At 49.2% G+C, this 13,257-nt stretch overlaps 1 protein-coding gene across 50 annotated transcripts in view; it reads right to left on the bottom strand.

The window, feature by feature from the left end:
• The window catches only part of CELF4 (CUGBP Elav-like family member 4), a 296,737-nt gene extending 285,403 nt beyond the window's left edge, over window positions 1-11,334 (bottom strand). For 48 of the 50 annotated variants that reach the window (XM_065890240.1, XM_065890242.1, XM_065890241.1 and 45 more), the window contains exon 1: window positions 10,950-11,235. In XM_065890240.1, coding sequence (XP_065746312.1) covers window positions 10,950-11,235 — 286 coding nt within the window. Of the gene's footprint in view, window positions 1-10,949 lie in introns of all 50 variants that reach the window. The other 2 variants (XM_065890270.1, XM_065890286.1) reach the window with 2 other exon arrangements.
• Between the last annotated feature and the right edge of the window lie 1,923 nt (window positions 11,335-13,257).

Genomic DNA, 13,257 nt, shown 5'->3' with positions numbered 1-13,257 from the left:
CAGAGAAAAGAAATGATCCAAATTGTCGGGCTCTGTTCCGTCTCTCTCTGCCAAGCCCTCGGCCACTGGAGTCTCTGCTGTCCACTTCTCCCTCAGAACACCTGATCAGGTGCTGCCCAGCGTGGCCAAGGAGGACCAGGAACAGCCTGAGCTGGGCTCCAGTGCGCAAGGCCATGAGAGGCCAGGGGCATGCCAGACAACAATTCCAAGGCCAAGGACACATGGCCTTCCCTTTCCTTCCTGCTCACTGTGCCTGGAGGTGAGCCTGAGTGAGCGACGGCCTTCTGCAGTCCAGACCATACCAACCTGACCAACAAGGCTTGACGAGAAAAGACCCTGGCTCTGCTGGTCTCAAGAACCCAGTCACGTGATTGATGGGATTGGGTGCCTTTCTTCCTGGGACCTTTAAGCAGCAAAGGGTGCACACTGACATCCCCCTGAGGCCAATATCCAGCCATGTAACTAGGGATGCTGCTTCAGGCTCACACCACCCCTCAGAGATAGACCTCTTCACACGGCGGGTGCAAGGATGCTCTCTGTGCCCCATCCGGTGAGACCAAGCCAAGCCAAGTATTGATTTGACAGAAAGATGTGGATATGTTGGGTGGATAATGGTTAGGGGATCCTATTTCTTTCTTTTCCTGTCCAGAGAACACCTCTCCTCTACCTCACCCCGCTGGAAAGCGGAGGCCGGATGAAGGAAAGCATTCTTTTTGGTGTACCTGCCAGGCGAGAGGCAGCACTCACTGGGAGTGGTATGGCCAGAAGCAGCTATGGGGAGGTCCGCTGAGGGCCACGCCGCAGACGGCACTTTGCTGCTCCCAGCCTCAGTCTCTTTATCTGTGCGGCGGCAGCAATGCATTCGGCTTTCTCCAGGCCACAGAGGGGAGTTTGACTCAGCTCAGTCTCACAACCTTCCGCACCGAAACTCCCAATCATAGGAATGCTTGACACTCCATAAGGCCGTGTTGTTTTGTACACACTGGGGGTGTGGCCTCTTGCCTATTTGAAGGTTGCCCTGGTAGACACCTCCTTCCTGGGTGCTTTCCAAGGGTTCAAGACCAGGGAGCCTCTGGGAACAAGGGCCCCCTTTCCCACCATGGAAAGAGCTCTCAACATCTTCACCTCTCCGTATATTCTTAGAACCAGTCAATATGATTAATTTTACATGGGCATAATTTCCTGCTGTTCCAGCAGAGTCCTCCTAGCCTTGCCCATCAGCAGCGACATGATACAGTTTCTGGTTATATTGGTCAACCAAGATATTGATATTATTAATAATGGATATCTATGTGCTGACCTTTGTCCATACAACTGAATCACTCTGGGCTGGCTGTCACAATTCTTTAAGAGATATTGATAAGCCCATGCATGGAAGGGCATGTATGATCTTAGGTGTGTGATTTCACTCAACATCAAGCACCGCCTGTGCAAATCTACCTTTGCTGGGTGAACTGGTGTGGGTACAGTGCCATGTGCAAGAGAGAGACTGCATGCGTGTGCTTGTGTGGTGAGGGTATGTGTGTGAGTGTGTGAATGTGTGTGAGTCTGTCTTGAACACCGGGCCTTTTAGAGCTGATCAAATAGTCAATTAGAGCATTATAGGGAGGTAGCTGTATCAGAGACTGCTTACTAATACACTGTGATGTAGTGTTTGATCTTTGGATGCCTCTTGTCTCCTAGGACTAGCACAGGAGGCTTGGCTTTTTAAGGATATTATTAGGTTGGTCCTTGTTCTCTCAATGTACCTGCCAGGCGAGAGGCAGCACTCAGTGGGAGCGGTATGGCCAGAAGCAGCTATGGGGAGGTCCGCTGAGGGCCACGCCGCAGACGGCACTTTGCTGCTCCCAGCCTCAGTCTCTTTATCTGTGCGGCGGTAGCAATGCATTCGGCTTTCTCCAGGCCAGAGAGGGGAGTTTGACTCAGCTCAGTCTCACAACCTTCTGCACCGAAACTCCCAATCATAGGAATGCTTGACACTCCATAAGGCCGTGTTGTTTTGTACACACTGGGGGTGTGGCCCATCGCCTATTTGAAGGTTGCCCTGGTAGAAGGCATGCATTGTGTGCTCACGTGTGTGCACACAGGCACACAGATCTCATCGCTAGTCTCCGATTGCTGTCACCTCTGTAATTGCTGTCATTCCTACGTGGGTGGACAGCACCTTCATCAAGTCTGTCTATGGTGATCCGTTCCTGTTTGGACCCGGACACGCTCACTTGCCGGGGCAGCCCCCTCACTCGCCCCTGTAAAGGGAAGCCAGCTAGCTAGAGAGATCTTTTGGATCCTCAGACTTGGTGTATGAATAAACCAGACATGGATTAATTAGGTGTGACTGCATCATTAAATTAGAATAATGAACAAACAGCCACGTATGGCATTCAAATCTTCCTAGAATGATTCCAAGGGCTGCTTTCAAGTAAGTCACCTGTCAGTTTGTAGGTTTTGGGGACTCTGGAGAGTGAGGTTCCTGTCATATCTTGAGAAGTAGATTCTTTAGGCACCGCCTACGCCAGGCGAGGACCATCCTTCAATGCGTACCCGGACTCCGTAACCGAATCCAAACAATGGCTTGGTTCAATATAGCATCATCTATGCACGCTTCAGCTCCGAGCATTTCTCAGAGTGAAATACGACAGTAGCACAGGTGCTCAAGAGACAGGAGGGAGAAGTTAAGAGGTGTGGGCAGCGGATGTGAAATGTATCGATCCCATAATATTTATGTGGATGTGCACATACTTGCTTGTGCACGTGCCTACACACACAAACACTCACACACACACACATACACACGTCTCTTGCATTTCCATGAGCTCTGTTTTTATTCTATTGACACTCCCCATTTCAGCCAGATAGATTTGAAGGTGAACCAAGTCTTAGTCATGTAATTTTAGAAAGAGCTGCTGAGAGGAAGCCCCATGCCCTCAGCGGGCAACACCCCTCACCGTCCCCATCCTAGGACAGAACGGCTGTGCGGTAAGATCCATTCATCTTTAACAAAGAGGAAGAAGCCACAGCTAAGAGGAAAGAAAATGGGAAGGAAGGTTGCTTGCCTCACCGTGAGCAGTAGGATAGCCTAATGCATGGGGGCTTTGTTAGTAAGATCTGCTAAATATCCAGAAACCTTTGATCTGGAGCAGCTCTTAACAAAGGTGATTAATTAATTAAAGCAGAGTGTATTGCAATAAAGTAACATCGTGGTCAGTTTCATGCGCTGTCCAGAGCCGGCCTTCAGAAGTCTCCGTCAATTAAACTCTTGTTGGAGGCCAGCTCATTATCAATTTTTTTTCCCCTGAGCTTTGATCAATATTTTTGGCTGTTCCATCCTCAAGGAACCAGAACTATGTCTGTCTCCAGGAGGGCACCCATTTATTTACATCTTGCAGATGGCCACGTAGGATTTGCTCCTGAGCTGAGCTGCTGGGAATTGTTTCATTTGAGTGTCAGTCAGCTTGTGCTGGAGGGGAGATATACAAGGGAGGATAAGGGAAACCAAAGGTGGAGTGAGTGGAAGGGGAGCAGCCCCGTGACTCTTTGGTCCTGAACACATCCCCTTCTGCTCCCGGAGGGACACAGAAAGGAGGGCAATTACCCTGGGGCTGCCCACCTGGCTGCTTTGTTGGTTTCTGTGGGCAGAGCTGTATCTTTGGCTTTATACCCATCCAGGGGCCACTGGAAACTGGATGGGTGGAGATGGAGGAAGCCCTTAGGGCAAGTACATCAACTCTGGGAATTCCTTTGCCACCGTTTCTACCCCATCATCGTCCTCTTGCCCTGGCATCTTTAACCATACCCTCACGTTGCCAAGTGGAACATGTATCTTTCTCTTCAGACCCACTGTGGGTTTTCGAGGGCATCTTAAATAGCGAGGAGAAAAAAGAAAAGAGGGAGTTGGAAGAGCATGATAAAAGGGCTCCAACTAAGCTGGGGGCTCTGTGCCCCTTCCCTAGGCTATTTGGGCAGAATTAGATGCCTTCTGTGATTCTTGGAGAATATGTGTATATGAGGGGCTGCAGAAAAGTTAAAAGTAAAGGAAGAGCATGTGATTTCCTTGTAGAGAGCCCAAAAGGAGGGCCACCAGGTCCCTGCCACCCCTGTGTGCATTCAGGCTAATGCAGTCCTTTGCTTGCCAGGGCCTAGCTGGACTGACTTGGTCAACTCCCCTGTATGTGTATGTCTGTGTGTGTGTGTGTGTGTGTGTGTGTGTGCGTGTGCATGTGCGTGTGTGTGTGTGTGTGTGTGTGTGTGTGTGTGTGTGAAAGCACTACAAAAGAAAAGTTGGACAGGGATGCCAAGCGGCAGCTGGTGGGGTAGGGAATGCAAAGAGTGGAGGGAATGATCTCTGCAGAGAGCTGGGCTCTGTGGCTGGCCACTCAGATCTCGGATGGAAGGTCATTTCTAAAATGAGTCAGTAGGTGAGCAGAAGTGGGCAAGCCTTTGCAGAGTGATGTGTGGGGGGAGATGAACCCTCTCCCCAACCTGGACTTCTGAGTGGGGCTATCAGGCAGATGCACAAGAGCACGCCTGCACACTGGAACTTAGATCATTGACAAATCCAAGCCACGAGATCTGAGGTGGAGCATGTACATAATCACAAGGACAGCGTCATTCTCCTCTTTTCTTCATCAACCATCTCCCTGATCACACATATAGCCTTGCAAGATGAAACTACCCCTAACATCATCTCCACGACACTTGAATTTGTCATGTCTTCCCTGTGCGCACACGCACACACACCACACACACACACACACGCACACACACACACGCATGCACTCACACCAACACCCACGCAGGCTGCAGCATCTTCCTTCCCACAACCCTCCAGTACCCAGAGACACACACAGATTTTCACACCCTCGAGCTCTTCTCTCAGCATGTCACACGGGATTTCCCTTCCAAGTTCAGAAGCTCCTGCAGTTTCAGCCACTGTCAACCAGTGATCCCAGCTTGCGGCTGGCATTTCGGCCTTCCAACTTTCAGTGTTCCTTTTTTCTGCCTACGATGTTGGGCCTCATTCTCTATTGCGTCTTCCTCTCCTCTACAGAGTACTCATTCCAGATCTTCTATACCGAGATCCCTCCTGGGTCAGTTTGGAAACTGACCACCCTCTGGTGACTTGGAAGGTGTGAGCTGTGCAGTGTTTTTCCTAAATCCAACAGAAGCAAGTGAGACCAGCTTTTTTCTCAACCAAAGAGTGGGTGTTTTGGATATCTCTTCAGGCATCACTCAGGAGCTCCTCTCCCATCCTGGTCTATAAATTATAATAATGAGGATGATGATGATAATAATAATAATGACAGCGATAATGGCCTTTGCTCGAGTCACCGGAGAGTGCTGAGATCACTGGGTATCAGGAAAGCCCCCCAGCAATCAGCTCTTTGAAAGCACTCTGAAAACTTTACAAGACGCATGAACTGAGGGGACGTGTGCATATCTATGGCATACGTGTTTGTAATTGTTTTCCTTTGGGGTGTTTTAAAGCTATGACTTCATTCAAGAAATGCTTTTCTTTTTGTTTTATTTTGTTTTTTGTTTGAGAAGTCACAAAACGTCAGCCAACTGGAGCAGGTGGAGAGAGTGAAAGTATGCCAAGGGGGTTCTTTCAACCCAATCTAGAATTCCCCATTAAAGCTGAGTGGGGCAGGGTGGGGGAGAAAGAGTGTTAACATCTCCCCGTTGAATTGCAGTAAAATCTAGGCCAGCCCTGGTTCCCATATGTGTGGGATGCGCTTAGTCATGCTTGCACATGGATGCATATACGTGCACATGTGCATATTGGTTTATCTCTGCGTGTGGGGTGTGTGTGTGTGTGTGTGTGTGTGTGTGTGTGTGTGTGTCAATTCTCGGGAAGTCTGTTTAAAAGATAAATGAAATCATGCACAACCAGCAAATAACCACCAGCGTCTTAAATAAACGAATCAATTCCCAATAGTTTTTTTCTTTGCTCCTAGATAGGGTACTTATCAACGTCTGGAATTTGGAGGGTTTTTTTTTTTTTTTTTTTTTAATGGGGGCAGTTGTTTAGGTTTATTTTAACATTGCAACAATCACTATTGCTAATTTTCTTTAGTGAAACTTATTTTTAAATGTTTTTCTTCTTATTACAGCTATCTCATTTTCCACATCTCTGTCTCACAAGGCAAATCTTTCTTTTAAAAGCTGTAGGTGTGTGTCCAGCCATTCTGCTAGTGTTTTTCCCTGGACAGAACTGAATTTTTATTTTTCCGAGTAGTTTTTAAAAGTTCATCTTACTTGAGCTGATGCCCATGCTGATACTTCGGCTTCCCTGTCTCTTAGGCTCATTTGAAAACAGAAATCAGATAGAACCTCACTAGCTTTAATTCACCTATCTCAGGAAAAAAAAAAAGGCAAAACAATAAAAAAAACCAATGAGCTCTTTCAGCTAAAGTCAAGTGGCAGAAACTCGATGTTTTGAGAATTGTTACCTCTTACACAAAAATACCAGACATAATTTTATGAAGATGGTCACAAATCATCCGAACATAATCATAACCCTTGCCCTTTCCTCTTCTCCCAGCTGTACCCCAAATCAAGGGTACAGGAATTTACTAAGGGGCTTGAGGAATTTACTACTCAGATACCATTGAAATGAGAGGTTGTGCATCTGACGATGAGTATATTTCTAAATGATATACTCTCCAGAGCTCAATGCACAGAAGGTTCCATTACTCTGTCCCCACCCTCCCTCTGGATGTAGTATGAAAGTATGTGGGCCCGACATCCCTGAAGCTGTGGCTCCTGGGTTGGGAGCCCCCGGGCTGCCACTAGAGTAGATTTTCCTCTATGCAGCAGGGGAAAATCTCAATGCAGAGTGGTTATCCAGGCCACAGATCTGTTCTGACTGGTTAACAAGAGGGACTGTGATGAGGACTTAGCTGTTTAGATTAAAATGCATCGCAGGCTCCGGGAACAAGCACATATCAGTAGTAAAGGCTGTTTAAACCTTTGGGGACAGCCCTATGCTTAGATCACATTAATTCATAAATATTATACTAAATACCACTTAAATTGGACTTAAATGACTTCAAAGATAACGCATTATAATATGGCTATCCAGAGAGCACTAGTCTTTATGTCTCCCAGTAACTCAGTCTTTGCTGCCTCCTATCCTGCTAAATAAGACCAAAGTTATGAATGGATTGTGGCTTGTTCATGTGTGATCCACTAACTGTGTATGTGTGTGTGTTAGCAGTCGTGTGTGTGTGTGTGTGTGTGTGTGTGTGTGTGTGTGTGTGTGTGTACGTATTTTCAGTCACTGCCTTTGTTTTTCAGGAAATACAAGGAATAAAATAGAAATAAATAAAAGTGTTAGAAGGGAAGAATTAGACTAGTGGATGACTTGTTTCCTTCTCCAAGGGAGAAAAATTCTATAAGAAGGGGCAAAATTCGTCCTCAGTTCACTTCTGCTGATACCCTGGGAGTTTGCCTCTCTCTTCTTTAATCAATAGCCTAATGTCTTTCTCTTTGGAGCCTGGAAAAACAATCTTTCTCGAAGTGCTTCTAATGGGGGAGAAAAGGAGACTCTGAGTTAGCCGGGAGAGTTTGCATTAAACTGGGTTTTCTTCCTTAGGTGTTGTTTCTTCAAATTGTTCTGGGCTTTTTCCTTTCTTTCTCTCTCTGCCTAGCACCCAGATCTCCCCCTACCCATTTGCCTTCTCTTATCCAGGGGGTGAATTTACCTTTACGGTAATCACGCCAGTCCACAACTGCTATTTGCTGCCTCCCCAGCCCAACAGCCTTTCTCCGATACGGCTGGGTTTTCTCCACAACACACACCTACTCCCTCCTCCAGACTCCCAATTTGACTGGAGTAATTGCCTTTTAAGGTTCACTCTACGCATGGCAGGTATTCCATTAACCCTTAGAACTGTTTCCTTCTTTAGTTACCAGAAATGGCAGGTGGCCAACAAATGGATACCCACCTGAAATCTCATGTACTTAATGTAATTTTTACTTATTTTTTTTCTTCTTCTTTTAACCAGTAGCATATATATTCCATCCACACTGAAGGCCAGTATCCTGTCATGCCTCTCAATTTTATCCCAGTATGATTCATTAGAAGTTAGAAATTCAAGAAGGGGAAAGAAAAAGCCACAAATATACCCCGAAACCAGGCTTAACAAAGGCACGTTTCTATCCCTAGCCTCATGTTATAATTTAGACTTGGGGGAAATCTAGAAGTCAAATGCAACCCTCATTCTTCAAGCCTCATCATGCTTTTGACTAAACAGTAATTAATCACCAATGGCAAGCAAGTAATTTTTTAAGGTGGCCGGAAGCTTATTTTATCAGGATTAGCTAATAAATCAGGCTGTATCACTGAAGGAGGAGTTCAAACTCTTCTAGGAATGAATAAACCAGGCCTCGGAAACTGTCTCATTTATTCAGCTCTCTCAGAGCTTCCAAGCACTGTTAGGGACATTGTGGGCCAACCTTGCCTATAAAAATCTGAGGGATGGAGAGGCAGGAAGTTTCATAGGAAAAAAAATATATGCTCAGGCTCTGAAGGGTGAGCTTTGACAATGAAGCACCCAGCATTCCAGAGCCAACGGGCCTGCCTGCCCCTGACTGAGCCAGTTTAGAGGAGGAATTATTTAGAAAATGAAGTTTTGCTTGTCATAGGAATCCTCACCAGATGCGTGTATGCATATATATGATATGATACATAGACGCAACTATATCTTAACCTTCTCTACCTCGCTGATGCAAATGATGATAATTCTACATCTTTGCTAGAGTAAAAGGGAGCCCCCAAAACATCAGAAACAGAGTGATGATACTAGCAAGCGATCGTGAGAAGAAACCAAGGAATATTGTTTAAGATTATCTTCATTTGGAATAAAGAAGCAAATAAAGTGCTCCAACCCAGATCTCATAGGAAGCTCGGTTCTTCACAACTGTCTTTTTGCCTCTAGTGGATACTGATTTTTTTAAACTTTAAAATCTCAAATCCCCACAAGAACCTATCATTAAGATGGGCAAAGTATTTCTCTACCTCTGCTTCTTAATTTTCATTATTGCTATTTTAAAATCTGGGGACATATTAAAATGACAAAGGTTTAATACCAACCTTGATTAGCTTCTAGGGAGCTTGATTGGAAAGGGAAAAACTACAGAGATATGGTTGACTTGAGAAGGAGGGTGAAAAAGGGGGAAACTGATATTATTTCGAAGACTGCCTCCCCATTCCACCTTTCCAGTTTCTCTTCTGAACAGACATTTTCTCCATATTGAATAAAGGTTGGTTTCTCTCTCCATTACAGCTCCCACCCTCACCCCACCCCAGCAAACCCAGTATATTTCCATTCTGCTATGTTTTTGTGCTACTCAACATGCCATTAACTTTAAGATTTACTCCTCAGCAGGCAAGCTGGAAGATGCTAAAGCCAATAAAAACTGCTCTCTGGGACTCCAACTATGAAGAGTTCGGAGCTCTGCTTAGTATTCGGATGAAGGGAGGGCTGAAGAAGGAGGGAGGCTGTGATAGTGAAAACCACTGCTGCTTTGAGAACCAGACAGCTCCGCGCTCTGCACCTAATGTGCCGGAGGATCAGCTCTGTTCATAGCCCATTTGTGGCCAAGGATGAGGCTGCCCTCTGTGTGTGGGTAGGTGTGCATGTGCGTGTGTGTGTTTTCATCTTTTAAACCACCAGCTCTAACACAGCATCTTCAGCAGCTCTCCACACTACTGTTTATTAAAAACGGAACGTCCATACACATCCCTTACAACTTCCTTAGCCCAATGCTCCTTCTCTGCCCGACGATCAATCTCTCTCAGAAAGCATTTAACTTGCCTACACAGCTCCAGCCCCGATTAATTCCCGCTGCACATCCTATACATTACTGTTAGGGAGCAAGCACTGGGCTAATTTCGTCACCCACCAGCCACCCACACACGTTCTACAACTGAACACGTTTGGGGCTCTGCCTTAAAGATAATAAAACAAGGAGAAAACAGGCAGGCTGCAGACAATTCCCATGACCACTTTCCTAAAAAGTTGCTGGGTTTTAATTCTTTGATCATTCTGTTTCCCCCTCCTCCAAGCACTCACTAGTAATGATTGCTTCAAGGGAAAGAAACGATGTACTATAAACCTCTCTGCATGGTGAGTTTGGGATAATTTAGGATACACCCTCCAAAATGCATATCTTTCACACACAGATTTTTTCTCGAAGCCCTGCTTTCTGGAGGAGGGGATCATCCAGGCTTCCCTGACCCCCCCCCCCCACTCCACCCAGAGGATGGCTGGTTCTTTGCTAATTCTTACCTTAGGTTTTGTCCCCCTTTCCTTCAAACAACTAACCCCCCCAACCCCTCCTCCGCCACTCGCACCACAACCGGATTATTCAGGCACACAGCCCGACACGGAGAGTTTACTGTTAAATTGATAGCGAAATAAAAAAATGTATCTTTGAATCTGTCACCTCTCTTCTTTTTAGACGGCTGCGCTCCTGCTACTCTGGCCCGGAGCGGAGAAGGAGAAAACCATCTCCGCTTAGTATTTCAGCACCACGGCGATGGACAGCACCCTTGGTCCCCGGCCGGCTGAGAGCCCGCCAGTCTGCTCAGCGTCCCGGGCTCGGCCGGTGCAGACGTCCCCATCCCAGTCTTTCAAGTCGCTGTACCCAAAAATCCAAGCCCCGTTTCCCCTCGATCCTCTCTTTCTTTCTCTTCTTCTTCTGCTCCCGCTGCTCTCCCCACGAAACCGCGTCTATCAGCTTTTTGCCCAAAACCCAGCCTTGCCCCGGCGAACAGCTCCCCACGCACCCCAGTCCCGGTCTCTGCTGCCGGAGCGCCTCCCTCCTCGGCGTCCGCCCGAGGCTCCCTCTCGCGCCGTCTCCCGCTCGCTCGTTCGTCGCTGGCCGATCGGCCCGCCCGCCCGCTCTTTCTCCCCGGCAAAGTTGGGAGCGAAAGGTGCACTCACCTTTGTGCATGCCTGTGAACCTGTCCTTCAGAACCGTAAGCTCGTAGATCTTGCCGAACTCCTCGAAGAGGGGCTTGAGGTCCTTCTCATCCAGGTTGCGGGGGATCTGCCCAATGAACAGCTTGATGGCATCGTGGTCCTTCATGGGAATGGTCGACGGGTTCCCCGGGCTGTGGCTTAATCCGTTCATATGCCCGGCGCTGCCCGGGCTGCTGCCGAGCCCGTTGGTACTGAGGCTCGCGTTGTCAGCCTGTCCGTTTGCTAACGTGGCCATCTTTATATACATAGAGAAAATCTTCTTTCCTTTTATTCTTTCTTGCTCGCACTCTCTCGCTCCTCTCCCTCGCAAGCTCGCTCGCGCTCACACACGCACACGCATACACACACTCGGGTTCTCTCCCCCTCGGTTTCTCTACACCTCGCTCTCCTCTCGCTCTCTGCTCTCTCTCTTTCTCCTCTCTTCTCTCGCTCGCTCGCGCTCGCGCTCTCTCTCCTCTTCCCCCCTCTCTCCCTCCCTCTCTTCTCTCTCTCTCCCTCTCTCCCTCTCTCTCTCTCTCTCTTTCGGTCTGATCAGATTTTTTTTTTTCTTTTTTTTCTTTTTTTTTTTTTTTTTTTACATTGAACAGACAGGATCTCTGTCCTTTGCGTTTAAACAGGCTGGACCGGTTCAAGTTCCCAGTCAGACCAGGGGTGGGGGCGGCGAGTGTGCGCGCGCGGAAGAGGGGGGCGCGGGGCCGGGAGGGCGAGATTAAGGCGGGGGGGCTCAGCGCGGCGGCGGGCGGCGGCCGGGAGCAGGGTGGCGTGGGGCGGCGCCGGCCCCGCCGCGCCTCCCCTGTCGGCGGCCCCGGCGAGCAGCGGTGGTACAGTCCGAGACGGCCCCCGGCTATAAATAGCGTCAGGCGCATGGCTCTTCGGGAGGCGCTGAGATTCCGGGCCCGGCGGCCGCGGGGAGCGGGTGCCAGTTAGGAACGGGGCTGCTGGCTTCCTCTTTGCCTTTCGGGGGTTCTTTTTGTAATAGCAGCAGGTGCAACTTTTTGTTTTTTTAAAAAAACATTGATTTTCATTTTCGTGTGGGTATGTAGGGGGGCGTTATCCCCTGAGCTGCGCTCTATTAGAGCGCCAGGCGGGCGAAGCAAAGGCAGGGACGGCGGGCGGGGCGGCGGCGAAGGTGGAATGGGCGCTTTTTTTCTCCCATCTGGTTCCCTTTATTTAGACTTGAAAAAGCGAGCCGGCTTGGAGGAAGTCCGCCCAGCGATCCGAGTGCGCATTGATGAGTGTCGAGAGAAAAAAATGCTACATAAATATATGTTATGTGGATAAATCTGTAAACAAGAGCTCTCTCGCGCGCGCGCTCTCACTGTCTTTCTCTGCTTTTTCCCTCCTCGCATCCCCAACCTGCCAGAGCAGCCCCAAATCTTCGCCCTCCCGCACGGCATCTACCGCCACCCGAGCTACCTGGGGAGGACGGGTCTGGGGAGCGGTTGGGCAGCGCTGGGGGGACGGGGCGTAGAGAGTCGGGGCCCGACCCTCGTCCCAGCCCGCCCGCGAAGGCTGGAGGTGGGTATTCCGTCCCGGACGGCCTCCCCGCCCCAAAGCGCGGCGGCTGGACCGGCAGGCGGCTGGCGGGAGGAAGGTAGGAGCCGGGCGCCTCGGCCCGCTCGCCCGGCTGGGAAGCAGGCAGGTTCTGGGCGCGGTGGCCGGTGAGCCAGCACGAGGGACTGGCTTGCTTTTGCCCTTGTCTGCTTTACTGGTTCAAATTGAAAAAAAAATTTTTTTTTTTTTCTAAATCCACCATCAAAGAAATAAAACCCCCAAATCGCTCTCCGGGCTGCGGCCGAACCCAGACTCCTACTGCGTGCTTTGCCCCCGCGGGCTTCGTTTGCAGCACCTCCCGCTCCAGAAGTGCGAGGCTGGGAGTCACGTCTGCGGGCGAGAGCAAAGGGTCCCGGCCGCCCAGCCCAGACTCCGTAAGGTTCCCCATCAGGCCCACCGGGGCCAGAACGTCGGCTGCGCGGGAGAGGGAGTGGCTGGCGCGGGAACCGGGTTCAAGCAGCCCCGCCTCTGGGGGCGAACGCTGGTGGTGAACTTGGCTTGGGAGAGTAGATAGATTCCCCTTTTAATGATATTTACCTGCACCCCTGCTCTCCCACATTTGCGTTTCTAGGGCAGCCTCTTCTCGGTTTCCGGGCAAATTAAAATAACGCGCCTGCTCCCTCGCGGGTTGCAGGGCAAAGCTGCTGGCTTGACCCTGTCCTGGTCGCCACCGGCCCCTTTCTGGTGTTTTGGGTTTCTCTTTTCTTGCCCTCGG

This window comes from Phocoena phocoena, chromosome 13, assembly GCF_963924675.1.
Source record: "Phocoena phocoena chromosome 13, mPhoPho1.1, whole genome shotgun sequence".
NCBI lineage: Eukaryota > Metazoa > Chordata > Mammalia > Artiodactyla > Phocoenidae > Phocoena > Phocoena phocoena.
The sequence above is the reverse complement of the archived record's forward strand: the minus strand, read 5'-3'. Positions and strand labels throughout refer to the sequence as shown.